The 18,961-nt window shown below is 33.5% G+C and overlaps 1 protein-coding gene across 1 annotated transcript; it reads left to right on the top strand.

Annotated features, from left to right (window-relative positions):
* Positions 1–7,877: 7,877 nt before the first annotated feature.
* LOC143391734 (olfactory receptor 10AG1-like) lies at positions 7,878–8,855 on the top strand. Its single transcript, XM_076844483.2, has one exon. It carries the CDS (start codon positions 7,878–7,880, stop codon positions 8,853–8,855), a length of 978 nt encoding a protein of 325 aa, XP_076700598.1.
* The last annotated feature ends 10,106 nt before the right edge of the window (positions 8,856–18,961 follow it).

Raw genomic sequence — 18,961 nt, 5'->3', positions numbered from 1 at the left:
CTTCTTATATCTGTTACAACTACAGAAGCTAAAAGCTAATGAATGTCTTAGGTTTTCTAGATGATGCTTTAAAATGTTTCTGGTTTAAAATATTCTTGAAGGGCTGGAGATATAGCTCAGTTGACAGACTGCTTGCCTTGCATGCACAAGGCCCTGGGTTCAATCCCAAGCACAAAAAAAAAAAAAAAAAAATTCAAAGAAGTCCCTCTGTGTAATACGTTAGATTGTATCATAAAGGAGTAAACCGATGAAGAATGAAGAATACAAGTTTGTTTGTTTTTTTTAATATATTTTTTAGTTGTCAATGGACCTTAATTTTATTTATTTATATGTGGTGCTGAGAAACGAACCCAGTACCTCACGCTGTAGGTAAGCACTCTACCACTGAACTACAACCCCCCTTCTAGAATACAAGTTATTGATAAAAGGATTTAAATGTTTCCATCTGTATCATATTTTATTTAATCCATTTTGTTTAGAATTGATATTTATAAGCAGCATATGACTGAAAACTTTGAAATACATTAAACCTACAAGAACCAGGGGACATTAACAGATTGCTGCTAATATTGATGCTATTACAAGTCATTTAATTAACCCATCTTCCTCCAATATGACGGCACTGTACTGCAGCATCTAAATACTTATTTAAAGTATGTATTAGATCTATTATTGGATCTAGTGAATCTGAACAATAAAAAATATTCAAAGTTCTATAACTGAAGTTCAAAACTAGAATTTATTGATTTTATTAATTCTATCCTTGTTTCTCTCTCTGAATTTTTGAGAAAGAATAACAAATTGTTTAGAGATTTCTTAGGCGATCCTAAAGGTCAAAAATTTTAAAAATCAGCTTGTAGTTATGTCCCATAATACCTCTTTTATGATGGTATTGTACAAAAATGTCAACACAGCAATAAAGATTTGAGAATCACAGCCTACTTATTGAAATTCCTATTCTCTTCTCTTAATACCTTCAAATCACATCCTTCTCATATAAGTATCAATGACTTGTGAAAAATAACATTCACTAATAAAATATTACCAATGACTGTATGTAGTGGTTTAATATTCCAGTAAATCTTCTATCATTTGATGCCTTCCTTTGTTTTTGCTACTAAAATTCTTAAATCGAAAAATTGTCTGATGGTACTTTTTGGTATATTGACTGTGTAAGTATATTGAATAGAATTGAGCAGAAATAATGTCCAAAAACTTGGTAAAAAAATCAGGCATACAAATCAGGCAAACAAATCAAGTATTCAAATCAGGCACAGCAATGTTTTAATCTTCCTAGAAACTACCTGCCTCTCTCTAAAAGACCACTGTGAAGAGGATTTTCAATGCCCCTCTAAATCACTGTGGTGCTTGACAATGAATCTTCCTTTCTGGAACTCTGGCCCCCTCTCTGAAAAAGAGGAAATTAATCTAGATTATTTCTAAAGTCTCTTTCAACTGACTTTTCTATCTCTATGAATTATGATTCCAATCATATGCAGACCCTCCCCACTATTGAAAAAATATTTAGAAAATAGAAACGATGACCCACTATATCAGCTTCCAAAGTAGTTGCACTCATATTCATGGGCTGGTGTGGCCTGGAATAGTGTTGACAATGAGGCCAGATAAATGATATGGATTTCACAGGGCCAAATACTTTAAATATATCCCTGTTAGCTCTCAATCAGAATTTCATGGACATTACTTTAATGTGTTGTCTCCAACTTCAGTAGTGCTCAAGTAATTAAAATTTAAAATTTTAAAATTCAATGTCATTTAATGACTTACTTATGGAATGGATTACAGGATTGTGTGATCTTAGACTTTTCTTGGCTACATGCCTCTGTATTGCTAATAACGCTCTGATTGCCTTCCCTTTTATATATTGATATATTTTCAGTGGAGCTATCCAAACATATATTTTTACATTTTTAAATAACGTACAATAATTGGTGTTCATGAAGACCATTATTGTATTTTAAAACAAATTTTGGCCTGATTCTCTTCTTTACCAAATTAAATCAGTTTCTAACCAGGCAAAGTGACACATACCTATAATCTCAGTTATTTAGGAGGCTGAGGCAGAAGGATTGCAAGTTCAAGGCCAGCCTGAGCAACTTAGTGAAACTCCATTTCAAAATAAAACATACAAATACCGGGGGATGTAGCTCAGTGGTAGAATATCCCTGAGTTTAATCCCCAGGACCACACACATTCAACAAAGTTAAACCACTTTTCTCAGACAGAGTTAGAGTAAACTCTAATCTAAGGCCTTCTTTCTCACCTCCACCTGTCCCTGAGCTGGTGGAACTGAACACCACTGAACAAGGGCTGCTGACAGGGTCAGAAGCCTCCCTTTCTTAGAGTAATACCTTTTCTAGAATGGGATGCTGGATGGTCTGTATCCACCAGTCTCCTTTCTTGCTCTTTTCAACATAAACCTCAGAACTTTAAGCAAACTCAGGCAGAAACAGAACTCAAAGTACTACACCCATTGGACCGGGAGAAGACCTCAGTCCACAAACAAGGGCTGGAGTGAAGAAGGGAGCCCTGGCTCCTCAGGTTGTCCTCACTAACCACCGTGTCTACTCTCTGTGTCTTGCTGTTTTTATTTTTCTCTCTGTGAATTTCACACTTTCATGTTTCATTGCTTATATAAACTTTGATTGAAACTGAACAATCTGGAATAGACTTTGGGGATTCAAGTTGCCCACTTGGAAGGTGATTCTCACTCTTTCTCTGTAACTTGCTTAGACTGATTTTGTTGAGTCTGTTTTCCTTATGGAATGAAGTAGCTGATGTCTCTGCACTCCTCTCACTTTATTTTAAATTCTTCATGCTTGTATTTGTAAGACTGAGTTTCTCTGAATCACTTATGAGTGAGTATAATTTAGAGATCAGTTAATATGCATGTTTATTCATCTTGAGCAAGGAAGTCTTCCTTTTGCTCATACATATGTCTTTGATTAGAAGATGCCTCATAATTTCAGAAGCTTAACAATTTTGCATTGGGATTCAGTTTCTATTTCCTGCATTTATAAGTTCATATTCAACCAGGAATGAGTGATTTTCTCACTGATCTTTTGGAGTTTTCTGAATGTATATGGAACCTTCCTTGCACCCAGTCTTTAGATCAGTAGAAATTATTATTATTTTTATTTTTTGTGTGTGTGTGAATATTTGCTTTATATTTCCCATTCTCCTTCATCTTTGTTGAATTCCTTTCCCATGTATTTCAGATCACACAGGAACATAAAGACTGATGTAATATTGTTCTGTGTTACAATTTCCCACTAAACTTATTACAGTTTTAATAGTAATACTGGAATATATTTCCAAGTTTGCTCTAAGTCATATTAGCCTCTTCTAGTAGTGATAACAGAGCTGCCAGTCTCTTGGCATGTACCACTCCTGACAGATGTTTCATGGAGCTGAGAATGGTTGATGGGTCCAGCCACATACAAATTTTTGTTTTTATTTTTGTTTTGTTTTTAAATTTTTTATAGTGTTGGGGATCAGTCCCATGCCCCTTTCACATACTGGCCAAACTCTCCATCACTGAGCCATATCTCCAGCCCCACTTTCTAAAATTTACCCTATTTTAAAAATTCTTATGAAGTTAGTTTTATTTTCTGAAACATTTCAAATTGTTCTCTATGCCTCTTGTTACATACAAGATTTTTAAAAATGATTGTAGTTTAAAATTTTGCCCAGATTTTTCATTTTTCTGCATTCAAATTTACCATAAGAAAATTTGGATAATTAATTTTTGATAATAGTATAAATGGTTCAATTAAAAAGGGGTGTTTCTATTAAAATGCAATTTGTATGAATTAACTATGTATACACATCCAAACATGCATGCACTAAAAAATCTAAAATTCATCCTGTTGCAAAAAATGAATAAAACTAACATATTTAAATGTAAAATATTAAACTATAGAACTAGTTGAAGAAAACAAAGGTATAAATCTTTGTAAATTGGAATAGGCAAGAGTTCTACATTATGTTACCCAATGCATAATCCATAAAAGACAACATTTATAAAGTGGACATCATTATAATAGAAATAGTTTGTTCCCATATTGACATTGCTAAGGGAATAAAAATACAAACTAGGAAGAACATTTCAAATCACTTTCCTAACAAAGAAATAGACAAAATAGGATATTGCTACAAATGTGTTTCAATAGCTAGAACTAAGATAAAATTCATCACAAGATGATAAAATTCAAAATTGATAAATAATCCCTTTCAATAGTGATAGTTTAACTCAGACTATTGATACTTATGAATTAAGTTTGTCTATTAGTCTTTAACCATGAAGAAATGTATTCCTGTTTACTATAATTATACCAAAAGTTCAACTCTAGTGTGTTTTGTAATTAATTGTCTAAATGGGTTTCTTTTTCTGGGTGTTACAGATATCTACTCCATTATTTTATAACCTTTACATGAGGGAAGCAACAATTAACCTAAGCTGGTCCTTGACTGTGAACTTCATGCAGTCAGTACTTGGCATTTTTTTTATTTTGACAATCAAAATAAAATAAAACTCTATAATAATAGAGTTTCTTAGTTGGTCTCATGGCAGTTCAGTTGGAAATTTTATTTGTGTGGCTTCAATTGTGACTAAATTTTACATGAAGAATTGTATCAAGAAATTCTGCATGCCTTTTCCAGTCTGTCCACCTGGCAGGAATAGGTTATAGCTCTTATTCATTACTTTCCCCAGAGTTCCCCATCCATAATATGATGCATAATATGGGGCATTTTGTGACCTGTCTGGTAAAGGTGTATGTGCAGATGGAAAAATCAAGTTAAAGATGATGTAACTGCCTGCAGAGACCCACAACTCTCACATATCAATTTTCAATAATAGAAAGATAAACTTTTCGAGTTTAAGACACTTTAGATTTGCATATATATATGAGATTGAACTCCAGGCACTTAACCACTGAGCCACATCCCCAGCCCTTTTTTGTATTTTATTTAGAAGCAGAGTCTTGTTGATTTGCTCAGTAACTCCCCATTGCTAAGGCTGGCTTTGACTCACAATCTTCTTGCCTCAGCCTCCTGAGCCTCTGGGATAACAGGCATGCACCACTGCACCTAGTAGATTTGCATCATTGTAAGAACAGACAAGTTTTTGGTTATTGCACAAACACTTTTGATTGGCAGAGGAATGGTTAAAGTCAATTAGAAGGCTCCTTGGGAAAGGAACTGATCCCTAGAGCTGAGACTATTTACTACTTAATGAGAATTTTTACTTCTGAGAATGACTATATCTGAAAAGGCAGTAAGCCTCTTTTCAAATAAAATAAATTACCCAACATGTAAAATAATCTTCTTTTTCATTTTCTCTTATATTTTACTCAGTCAATAAAGGTAAGCATCATGTTTGACATTGAACAAAAAGGTAAAAACCCATACTCTTGTCTAAAATAAATTTATTTTTCAGGTATCTGTATGTTTAGAATTAGCAAAGAGCACTTGTAAAAAAAAATTGAAAAATGTATTTTTTATTTCACAACACTAATTCAGATGGGCTTTGTACTTTTCTGGCTTTGATAATTATAAGATCAAATAAGATCAAAATGTAAAGTGTGTTTTAACCTAATGAGGCCATATCTTAAAGACTATTGTCATTTTAAATGTTAACATTTAAGTGATTCCTATGTGGTATGTATTTAAACATTTTATATGTAATGTCTAGGAATATTGTCAATGAGATCAATTATATGTATCTAATAAACAAGCTAGGACATAGATATTGTTGAAACAGGTTGCATTTTATCCTGCCGCTATCAAAGGGGTTCCTTGAACATTTTGATCATTATCCTAATAGCTCTAGATTGAATTAATTTGAAATGACTAAGTAAATAAAATATGACCTAAATGTTCCAGGACAGAATAGTGAAACTCTTCTCATGTAGTCTTAACCTGAAATCAGACCCAAGAAATGTCAGTGTTAAGTACAGATTATTATCTAAAAATTTTGCTATAGCCCTTTTCATTTTGTGTCTGCATCTGTTTCTCTTTCCCCTTTTTTTTTATTTGTAACTGATGCCCATCATTGTACATACTTATGTGAGTCTTCAACATGTCTTTTTTTCCTGTGTAATATTCAAATGAGAGTAAACCTCTCTCAAACATTTATCATTCCTTTAAAACCTTCAAAATCTCTTTTGAGTAAAAATTCAATGGCGTTATCTATTGTCACTCTCCACCATGACTAACCTCACCCCATCCCTCATAGTCCCCAGTGTCCCAAGCCTCTGTGAACAACATTCTACTCTTGTCTCTATGAGATCAAATAAAGCAATTTTATAATCTCTTTAATATTTTGTCCAAATTATTATAAATGATAAAATAAATTCTCGTTAGCTTTCATTTTCTCAGTTATAGAAAATCCTTGGGATGCCCAAATTTTGTGTACAACATGGCTACTTCCTCACTTCTGCCTCTATATTTTTGAAGCTGAAATGAGGTCACTGTACAGACTGACCACTCTTAGCACACGGTTAGAGGTTTTTATATACTTTGAAATAAGTTACTCCTTTTCATCTTTAAATTTACTTAACACCTTATGTGTTAAGCAAATGCTATCTAATACACACCAAATCAGTGAGAAGAAATGTTACCTTTGTAAGAGTGAATACAACTACAATAATCCTTGTACACCTTCACACCCATCTCCACCACAAGGACATGAACAAGGAAGGACACACAGGTAAGACATGTTTAATATGCTGCTGGGCATCTGGTTTTATATTTTGCTACTAGTCAATCTTGTAGTTTTATAGGAGTCAAATAAAACCTGATTGGAATTACTTGTAATTCATACAGTAAGTAAGTGAATCAAATTTTGTGAAGCAAATATACAATGCAGTATACGTGAAATATGTAGACAGTACCAAGAAACTTATAATCTAGGTCTAGAAATAAGAACATAATATAACAAAGACAAATGATCATACTCTCTTATAATCATGGGCATGAATGCACCCACATATAGGTGTAAGGGAAAATGTTTAATGGAGCAGACAAGATCAGCACCAAATAACACAGTGTGGACTTAATAATTTACTATGATCTCAGGAATGAGATGAGGTTGATGTCTTTTCCATAAATAATTGTGTAAATCAAAGGTGTACATTGTAGTTAGATTGCTTTCTGGACCATACATGCATGTGTTCTTAATTTTATCTGTTAAGCTTTCCCAGAGAGGAAGAACACTTAGGATTTCCTTTTTTCAACACTATGAAACTGAACAATATGTATAAATAACAATTTCATGGATCTTACATGGAAATACAAATTTATTATCCAAAAGTAAATACTATAACAAAGTATCTGACTATAAATGTATTATTAATAATAAATTTACCAAAATATATAGAAAATCAATATACAGATCACAACTTGGGATACCAGAAAAAAACTATAACTCATATGAACAATCTACATTCATATAAGAAAATTATTTAGATGTAATTAAGAATATTTACTTGAAGAATAAAATATACTTTTGAATTGATAATAGTAGAAAATAGATATGATAATGTAGATATGAGAATAGATATGAGAATTTATGACAAAATATTGCAACTTAGAGAAATGAATCATTGGTATCATTTTTGTACATTCAGATTCTAAGATTCTGGATATTCAACCAAAATTAAAAATACCATTATTAAAGAAACTCTTACAATAAAAAGGCTAAAATTTTTCATATGCATTTATAATAAAATATGCAGAACAATAATCTTATTGTACCAGGAAGCGAGAGTTTTTGTTCTTCTGGGGAACAGGGATATCAGAATATTAACAATCATTGGATTATACTCAAGAACACAAAAGCCCAAGAAAGTGAAATGACTTGTACTTTGGTTAAATCTTTCCCACAGATGAAGCATGAGGAGATAGAAGCACATGACAATGTCTCCACAGTGGTGCACTTTGTCCTGCTGGGATTTTCTGAATTTCCAAACCTCCAAGGCTTTCTACCTGGGGTGTTCTCCATCATTTACATGGTTATCCTCATTGGGAACAGTCTCATAGTCATAATAACCAGGCTGGACCCTGCACTGCACAAACCCATGTATTTTTTTCTGTCACATTTTTCTATGCTGGAAATCTGTTATGTTTCAGTCATACTCCCCAGGTATCTGGTCAGTCTTTGGACTTGTGATAGGAGCATCTCCCTACTGAGCTGTGCCGCCCAAATGTGCATCTTCCTTGCACTGGGAACTGCAGAATGTTTCCTTCTGGCTGTGATGGCCTATGACCGCTATCTGGCCATCTGCAACCCTCTGCACTATCCTCTAGTCATGAACCCAAGGAAGTGCCATTTACTGGCTGCTGGCTCCTGGCTCGGGGGAATTACAGTCCAGATAGGGCACACATGCTGGATATTCTCACTGCATTTCTGTCATTCTAACCAAATCAATCACTTCTTTTGTGACCTACCCAATATTCTTAAGCTAGCCTGTGGTGACACTTCAGTGCATGAGGTGTCTGTCCATGTAGTAGTGATATTGGTTGCTACAGTACCTTTTATATTGATACTTGTCTCTTATATCAAGATCATTGCTACTATTCTGAGGTTGCCTACAGCCCAAGGACGTGCTAAGGCATTCTCCACTTGCTCCTCTCACCTGCTGGTTGTAGTTTTATTTTTTGGATCTGGTTCCATTACCTATTTCAGTCCCAAATCCAACCATTCTGCAGGAACTAACAAACTGCTCTCTCTTTTCTACACCATAGTGACTCCCATGTTCAATCCTGTGATATATAGCCTCAGGAATCAGGATGTGATTGCTGCACTCAAAAGATTATTTCTTAAAACATAGTTTTCTGAGATTACTTGAGGTTGTTTTATCTTATTGTCACAGTTATAAGAGAAACATTTTAACTCTCTGAATTCTCCTTTTGAGAGGATAATGATGCCTTCAACCTTGTGATGTATTTTTGTTATGCTGAAATTTTAGCTTGAAATTTACTCTGCACACAAATATAATTGACAGGATCATCTATCTTCAATTATCCTCACCTAGAGAAAATATTTTCTCCTATATAAAGTTTTCATTTGCACCACACTTACCCTATAAATATGTAAGCAGAATTAAAATGCATGTATGTTTTATAGTTAAATGTAATAGAAAATTAAATAGTTCTAAATGTCCATACCTATGTATGCTGACAATTGTCTTTGGTCGTGGAGCATGTAGACTAGTAGCTACCAATTGCTGTTGATAATGAATGCTTTTCATGAAATAATTAAATAAGTGAATTGATAAATGAATATTAACTTTTGTTTGCTATAGTGTTCTAGGGGAAAACACACACATACAAACACAGATATATATATATATGTATATATATATATATATATATATACACACACACACACACACACACACACACACACATATACATATACATATATATTGGCATCGTAAGCAATGGAATGATCATGTGCAAAAGTGAAATAAATACTTCCTGCATCATAACCTTCCAAAAGCTTACACGCATTTACATCTCTTCTTAGTAACTCTCTAAGAGAGTTTCTGATATAATACAATTTTCTTTGTCAAATAGTTTTATATCTTCACATATTTCTTCACATTTGATATAATTTCTACAAAATAATTTTCTTTAATTTTTTTTTGTTTTTATCTTATCCACTCTACAATTCCAATCCTATACCTCTGCATATTTTGTAAAGAATGCACTTTCATGAAAATGCAAAGGAAATGTTGGAAGCTATTTTTAGGATTTTGTGAAGTCCACACAGTTGCACTTCAATACTTTATCTAATCTTTCATACTTTTAATCAATTCTGAATTGTTTATGAACTATTTGAACTTATATTATAGAGAAAACTGTCTGTCAATAGAACTATAAGTGTTCATCTACCCAATACCCGATTCTCAATCAGCTCTTTTCATTGATTGTTCTTTAATGTTGCTTCACTTAACTGAAAATTATTCTATTCTATAACATTTGTATATTTGTAAACATGTATAAAAGTAGTGTTATCTCCTGTCCTCTACATAGTTATGTTTCTCCTCCATTGATTCTTATGCACTTGTAAATATCTGACATGATTTTTTACATATTGTTTTTTACTGTATTGATATAAATATGTATACATATATCACTTGCCAATTAATGTTTTATAGTAAGACAAGAATTTGGTACTTGGTTCATGAGAATGACCTTGCTGATATGTTTGTAATGATAAAAATGAAGATTATTACAGTGATTCATTTTTCAAAACTTAGTGAATCAGGATTAATAATGTCATGGATACACAGTTTTCCTCAGAGTTCAGAAAACTGAATTTTATTCTTCATTTTTGTGAGGAAGTGTTGACTCATTAAATTTCATGTAAGTATGTTTTCCATAACATTTATAATTAGCAAAATAGTGAAAATGTATTCTTTCTTAACTCCCAGGACTACTATAGGTACAGATATCTACCTGTAATGGAAGTAGCAAAAAAATATTCAAAAAACTTTATTAAAGAAAATAAACTTGTTGCCTGTATTTTGATAAAATTCTTGGAGGAATTATTAGCTATGTTGTATTTTATATTTGAATTCGTTGAGATAATCATTCAAAATAAAGAGATGTTACACATTATCAGTTACTCAGAATAGTAAGCCCACTCATTCACAACAATTAGAGTAATTACCTATTTTTCACTAATGCTATGAGTTTAGCATTGCAATATGTTCTTTGCCCCTAGTAAGATACTATTTGAAATCAATATGTAAAATCCATCAATTAACATGAACAGATTAGGTCTTGAGTCCTGAGGAACAAACAAATACAACAGGTGTAATGTTTTCCAGTACATCAGAGATCAAATGAAGACCCTAAATAAATAGTTCATCCTTTTCATTGGGATATTGTGATAGAAAAAGTGTTCCTAGAGATGCTCATGTCTTATATCTTACGACCTCTGAAAATACATTTTATGACAAGTGGCCTTTGCACAGATGATGAAGTTTTAAATCTTAAGATAGAGAAAGCATTCAGATTCAATCTAATCTCATGAGCTTTTAAAAGACAAAGGGAAAGCAAGAAGAGTTATTAAGAAAAAGAAAGAAGCAAGGCAAAAAAAAATACAATGCATATGATGACATTATAAGTAACAAGATGTATATATATTCATAATAATTTGTTCATTTGTGAAATAAACTTAGTTTTAGAGACTATCAATGTTATTAAAAGTTCTGTTAAGTCCCAAGATCTTCTGGATGTATTGGTGAGTCAGACAACCAGAAGGGCAAACGAATTTAGTTACACTGTAAATCCAAAGTCCTCAGAACAGAAAGAGCAGATGGATAAGTTCCACTCAAGGGTGAATAGACCAAAAACCCAGGAGAAGCTCACACCTCATTCAAATCCAACAGATGAAGAAAAGCTCTGGCTGTAGATTGCAGAGAGAACCTTTGCTATATGTCATCTTCAACTGACTGGAAATGGCTTTCCCACATTAGGGAGAATAATGTGCCTTGATCAACAGAACAATATAATGCTAATCTCATCCAAAAACATCCTCAAGGGAAAATATCTCAATAATGTTTTACCAAACATCTGGGCATCCAATAGCCAATTTCCAATTTAACATATAAAATTAACCTTTACAGTAAACAATTAGGTTTAGCATCAGTGTGTGTGAAATGTCTGTTTGTAACCAGATTCTTTGTGTCCTTTTAATCAGTGAGCTGGGAAACCTATTCAATGAGCTGTTTATACTGGATATCATATTTTCCAATGCCATATGATTATTTTCCATGAATTCCAATTTCTTTGTGAATTTCATCATCCTTTTATCATCATTTCTCTATTTTTTAAATCATTTCTTGAAGATATTATTTTGTGTTGTTTTAAAGCCCTTAATTGTGGAAACTTGTATTTGTTCTTAGCAAATTTCCTCTTGTTAATTGATCAGAAGGAGTTTCCTATTTTTATAATGAGAAATTTAATTAATTTATTATTTGTAATGTAGTTTTAGAAGTTCCTTTCAGTTCTGGGTACAACTGAGTGTAAGAACACTTGTCTAGCAGTTATAAGACCCAAGATTTGATCTTCAGTGCAAAGAAGAAAGGGGAAAAAAAGTTTCTAAGATTTGATACATGGAGGAAACATAAATAAACTGATATTATATTTTGAAAAATATGAGCTTATAAAAAATATTGGAATTCCACCAATGACACTTAGCACCTAAATTTTATTGTTTTAGTAGAGCTATGGATACAATTTGTATTTGAGCAATTCTGTTGATGGTAAAAACCTGCCTACACTAACTGTTGTGGTTTTGCTATCATCTCAGGATCTCTGACATAAGATGCTTCTCTCTGACTGTCCCCTTCTCACAAAACTTCTGTTGATGCAAAAATACTATAGAAACCTTTAATTGGTTCACCCCTTAAGGGCTGCAAAATACATAACATCTTCAGTATAGGGGATTATAAGTAACATTATTGAGCTTTCATAAGATGACTGATACAATTTAAATATAACAGACACATTTGAAAATATTTGATTCTTTTGAAACAGTCTCAGCAATCAAGAAAGTCTTTTGCAAAATTCCAAATTTTATTAAAAACACCACCAATAATGCCAAAAGTAAAAAGTAACCATTCAAGCTATCATGAACAACAAATGTATCACTGTCCCCAATACACTTTAGAGAAGAATCACAATGATATTAACCTATTACCTACGTGTCAGTTGAAAGAGTACATGCTTAAAATTCAATTATTAGCATTCCTATAAAATGCATGTAAAAGCCCCAGTTTTAATTGTAAAACAATTCGCCTGGGCAATCAGAAAGTTGTTCTTATCTGGACAAATTGTTTCTGTAACCATGGTGCTGGCCTGAATGCTGCAAAAATTCAACTTTTATGTATCTGAGAGCAAAAACTACCAAATTGTGTCCCAACAGGTGGGAAAATGTATTTACCACTTTTTCTTGTTTTTACAATGTAAACAATTTTGTGTCATTCTGTGGCATAGCTTCTGTAGGTGTCTGAAATAACTTTTGAGACAATAAGATGGCTGAGTGGTTGAGGTGATAGGCTGCTAAAATACTTTTTGTTTAAATTCACTTTTTTTTTTTTTTTTACAGATGAAAGAACAAATGCTTGATTGCCTACTTAGTAGTTTGTATTAATTTATTTTCTTACCAATGATATTCTTGTTATGGTATTGAGGAGATTTTATTGAATCTCAGTATTTTGATTGATCATTTTCTTAAATCCATTTAAATGTAAATACCCACAGTTTACTCTCATCCTCCACCTTTACTCACCTGCCTTTTATCTTCCCATTTACATTTCCCTAAAAGGAATTATTAGATTATTAAAAGAAATGATCAATGTAAGTTCTAAAGGCTACAAATCTGTTTCCAGTGATCCATTCTCACACCTGATATTTACTGATGTCTATTTTTCTCATTTTTTTTCTTTGTGCGTTTGGAGATGGATACTCATTATGTTGTCCAGTCTAGTCTCGAACCCAAGGGTCAATGATCCTTCTGCCTTAGCAATACCACATTGCTGCTGCCATTACACTTGGATTCCTCATTAGTTTTAATTCCAATTTATAGACATTTTAAAACACAATTAGCTAGAGTATTTTAATTATACCACTACATTCACAGTTTTAAAAGATGCATCATATTACTATCTATTGAATGAATTATGAAAAGAATAGAAAACTGTTCTATAATTAGTATTCTAATTCACACAATTTATTATATATATATATATATATATATATATATATATATATGTTTTATCCATACATTAATTTATATTTCCTTCAAATCTCTCAGCCAGCTCTTGTGTCATATTGAAATAAAAGTGTGAGCTAAATTATTTTTTAATTCTTTTTTTAATTTATTTTTTCATCTTCCATACATTTGATTCAAATGAGTTATGCATTTCCACTTTTACCCCAAATACAGATTGCAGAATCACATCAGTTACACATTCACAATGTTTACATAATACCATATTAGTGACTGTTGTATTCTGCTGACTTTCCTATCCCCTACTATCCCCCCTCCCCTCCCCTCTCATCTTCCCTCTCTACCTCATCTGTTGTTGTTCCATTCTCTCCCTTCCCCCCGTTTCCCCTCACAACCTTGTATATGTGATTTCGTATAAAAATGAGGGTGTCCTTCCGTTTCCATGCACTTTCCCTTCTCTCTCCCTTTCCCTCCTATCACTCGTCTCAGTTTAATGTTAATATTTTCCTCATGCTCTTTCCCTCTGTTCAGTTCTTAGTTGCTCTCCTTAAATCAAAGAAGACATTTGGCATTTGTTTTTTAAGGATTGGCTAGCTTCACTTAGCATAATCTGCTCTAATGCCATCCATTTCCCTGAAAATTCAATGATTTTGTCATTTTTTAGTGCTGCATAATACTCCATTGTGTATAGATGCCACATTTTTTTTATCCATTCATCTATTGAAGGGCATCTAGGTTGGTTCCACAGTCTGGCTATTGTGAATTGTGCTGCTATGAACATGGATGTGGCAGTATCCCTATAGCATGCTCTTTTAAGGTCCTCAGGAAATAGTCCGAGGAGGGCGATAGCTGGGTCAAATGGTGGTTCCATTCCCAGCTTTCCCAGGAATCTCCATACTGCTTTCCATATTGGCTGCACCATTTTGCAGTCCCACCAGCAATGTACAAGTGTACCCTTTTCCCCACATCCTCGCCAGCACTTATTGTTGTTTGACTTCCTAATGGCTGCCAATCTTACTGGAGTGAGATGGTATCTTAGGGTGGTTTTGATTTGCATTTCTCTGACTGCTAGAGATGGTGAGCATTTTTTCATGTACTTAGTGAGCTAAATTATTCACTAATCCCTGCACACAGGAAACCAAAACATCCAATGGTAAATATTGTTACTAATCATAAAAGTAAAATAAACATGCCTCCATTAAAATTTAACTACTAAATTTTGGTATATCTTTTAGAATTTCTGTTTGACAGAAGTTAGGATATGGTATCTTATTTGATTGTGTGTATCTTTGTTTTTATAAAATAATTTTATAAATGTATTAAATTATTTTTTCTCTTTCCATCAATATAACACTTCAGCATATTAGAATTACCATAAAAGGAAAGCAATAAAGAGATTGAAATTGACAGGTGAAAACTAGACCTTGGTCACTGGCTTTTCTAACTAACCCTGAACTATAGATTGTCTTATTTCTGGCATTTCTCATATTATTGGTATGATTTTAAAGGGGAACACTGGATTGATGCTGTCAATCAGGAGTGATACATACCTTCAAACCTTGTATTTTTTCCTAAGCAACTTGCCCTTTTTGTTATTCCTCAGTCATTGTGCCCAAAATGCTGATCGACTTCTTCTCAAAGACGAAATCTATTTCCTACTATGAGTGTGCCCTGCAGTTTTATTTTTCTGCACTTTTGCAAATATTGAATCCTTTATCTTAGCTGTCATGGCATATGACTGCTATCTTGTCATCTGCAACCCTTTACTCTACACATGCTTGTTGTCATGGGATGTCTGCATCTGGCCGATCATCTTGTGCTACATTGGAGGCAATATGAGCCTTTGTCTTTATTCTGAAGTACTCCCTCCCCGCTTAAGCTCTTCTGCACAGATACATCAGTTAAAGAGTGGCTCCTCTCTACATATGGAAGATCAGTGGAAATTATCTGCTTCATCATCATCATCATCATCTCCTACTTTTTCATTCTTCACTCAGTCTTAAAGATATGCTCTGCTGGTGGGAGGAAGAAAACCTTTTCTACCTGTGCCTCTCACCTGACACTGATAAAATTATCTGTGTTCTACACCATTATCATCAAAGTGCTGAATCTATTGGTTCTTAGTTTGAGGAATAACAATGTAAGAGATGCAGCTAAGAAAGTTTTAAAATCAAAGATTTAATCAAAGAGAAATCTAATTTAATCAAAATCAAATTTAATCATTTAATCAAAGGGAAATCTAACATATATTAAGATAATCTTTAGAGGAGCATCTTTTCTGCTCTTCCTCATGTTGACTGTGGTCACCCTGTGGTTCTCAGCTAACAGTCAGTCTAGGCTACTGCCTCATAACTGACACCCTGGTGGTAATGACTTGAGACTATATCAAACACCTTTTAGTTGGTGGTGGTTCTGTAATAGGACCCAGGGTCTCACAGATGCGAGGCAAGTGTTCTACCACTGAGCTACTCCTCTATTTGGATGTAGCTGGTTTAAAATTCAGTAAAATGCATTTTATAATTCCAAGTTATAAGTGAACATTAAAAAGTTTTTAAATTGCTTTTATGGAATAAACTGTTAAATCATTATTAGCTTGGGCTTTATGTTAAGATGAGTTATATCATGTTGCCTACATGAATAGAGTAAATTCTTCATAAACAGTGTGAATGGTGTTCAGGTGTGATGTATAGGACATCTCCTTCACAAGGGTAGATTACTAAGTGAGAGAACCAGCTTTCCTTGACTTGCATGCCTCTTGGTATCTGGCTACCCAATAGCATTTTTAGCAAGTTATTTAATAATTCTCTCCTTCAGTTAAAATACATGCAAAATGGTGATCATTAATTTTTACATGGTTCACTGAATTAACAGTTAATTGCTGCGAATAATATCCGGGTAACTTTAAGCACCTAATAATTGTTTCAACATATCTCACTCTAATGTAAATGCATGCATACCACAGGAATTCCACCTTTATGTATATCTATAAAGCACCAAATATCAAGGCAATTAATAAATAGAAGTAAGACAAGTTGAAGGGAAATAAGGGCAGCCAGAAGGACATGGAAAGAAGTCGTGGAGTTTGAAATGGAACAGATTATATTTCTTGCATGAATGTTTATATCAAAGTGAACCCCATAATTATGTATTACTATGATGTACTGATAAAAGCATTAAAATATTTTTGTCTGAATATATTCTATTTATGTCACTTCAGCTATCTTTTGTTATGTAATCACTTTCCTGGAATATGTGTTAAGATAACCAGGAGAGGGGTGACTTTTGTGCTCTTCCTCATGTTAACTGTGGTCACCTTGTGGTGTTCTGCTGACAGTCTACGCTACTACCCCAAAACTGACACCATGATGATATGGACAGAAAAACACCCTCATCTCATTCTCTTTCCCTCTCCCTGTAGTCTCAGAGCAGGTCGTGTGGTGTACACTGAACTTAGTTTGGCTCATTGTCAGTTAATGACTGAGAGAGCTAATTTGTTAAAAGATATAACTGGCAAGGCATAGAGCTATCATTTCCATTTTTGTTGATTGAGTCAGTTAAATGATAGCGAAATGCCAAAGGGAGAGTAAAGGGCCACATGTCTCTAAAAGAAATGTGTCCAAAGTGTACAACCATCTTAAATATGACAACACTGTGATTGACCCATGTAGAATTCTGAAAGTTCTCATTTTAAATCATTTTATTTTTAACTTTCAACATTTTTAGTCAAGGAACTCATGTGTGATTTTTTTTTCCATTTCTTTGCGGAACACATATCTACTGAAGCCAGTGAATAAAACAGTGCTTGAATAGCACATATATAGGAGAGCAACAGGTCAGTCAGACATTGTGAATGCAGGGCGAATTCTGGGACCTTTTGAAGTAGCCCAATCTAATTAGATACCACAGCGATAGACCAAGATTCAAGGTATGGAGAGAAGTTTATTACTTTTTTTTCTGGGAGGGTTCTTGCAAAATATCAAGATCAAACTATCAGTAAATCTTAACTTTGTGAAGAATGAATATGGATATCAGCAAGCTAAATTATTTGTAGAAAAATGCAGAACTCTGCTATATTTCAATAAATCATTATTCATGCATAATTCTTAAAGGAATTATTTTTACATGTATGTATACTGCTAGTATTAAAAAAAATCCTGCAAGGGCAGTGTGCTTCTACTCTTTTATACTATAGTCCATTATCAACAGGCTAAAATAGTTAATAGTAAATACTGGGTAAACAAATTATTTTATTAATGACTGTAGGGAACATGAAAAAAAGGAAACACAAATATTATTCTTAAAACTTTATTCTTAATTGAATACATTAAGCTTAGTTTAAAATTAAAATACTGGGTTTTTTTTTTTTTAGAGAGTGAGAGAGAGAGAGATTTTAATATTTATTTTTTTTTAATTTTCAGCAGACACAACACCTTTGTTTTTGTATGTGATGCTGAGGATCGAACCCAGGCTGCACGCATGCCAGGTGAGTGCGCTACCGCTTGAGCCACATCCCCAGCCCAAAATACTGTTTTAATCAGCTTTTTCACTGCTGAGAATTAAAGCCCTGACAAGAACAATTGTAGAGGAGGAAAAGCGTGTTTAAGTTAAGGGGTCAGGGTTTCAGAAGTGTCAGTCCATTGAAGGGTGGGTCCATTCTTTGGGGCTCAAGTGAGGCAGAACATCATGGAGAAGGAGTATGGCAGAGGGAAGCTGCTCACATGATGACCGGGACACAGAGAAAGAGAATTCACCGGCTAGATATAAAATGTGTACTCCAAACAGAGCTCCCAATGCCCACTTCCTCCAGTCATAACCTTCAGTTACCACTCAGTTAATCCCAACAGGGGTTTAATTCACTGATTACCCAATTATTTCCCCTATAAACCTTCTTGTAATGTCTCACATAAGAGCTTTGGGGAGACATTTTACATCCAAACTGTAGTAAGTAATAAAAGTAGAGAATGTGAATTATTCATACAATCAGAGAAAGGTGGATAGATGGCATGTGGATGGGAAATGGGATTATGACAATACTGGGTGAAAGTGACCCTTAAAGCTTCCACGAAAATGAATGTTTACACCATTATTCAAAATATCTTGAAATTGATGAAAGGGCAAATAAAATGTTCTATACACATAAAAGAAAAATTATTTAGCTATGAAAGGGAAGGAATTCTATTACTTGCTATG

This window comes from Callospermophilus lateralis, chromosome 2, assembly GCF_048772815.1.
Source record: "Callospermophilus lateralis isolate mCalLat2 chromosome 2, mCalLat2.hap1, whole genome shotgun sequence".
In the NCBI taxonomy this organism is placed as follows: domain Eukaryota; kingdom Metazoa; phylum Chordata; class Mammalia; order Rodentia; family Sciuridae; genus Callospermophilus; species Callospermophilus lateralis.
This window is presented reverse-complemented; position numbering and strand designations above follow the sequence as displayed.

Bases quoted from the DNA above. Each gene is read 5' to 3' on its own strand.
- LOC143391734 (XM_076844483.2), top strand. From the start codon at position 7,878: ATGACTTGTACTTTGGTTAAATCTTTCCCACAGATGAAGCATGAGGAG.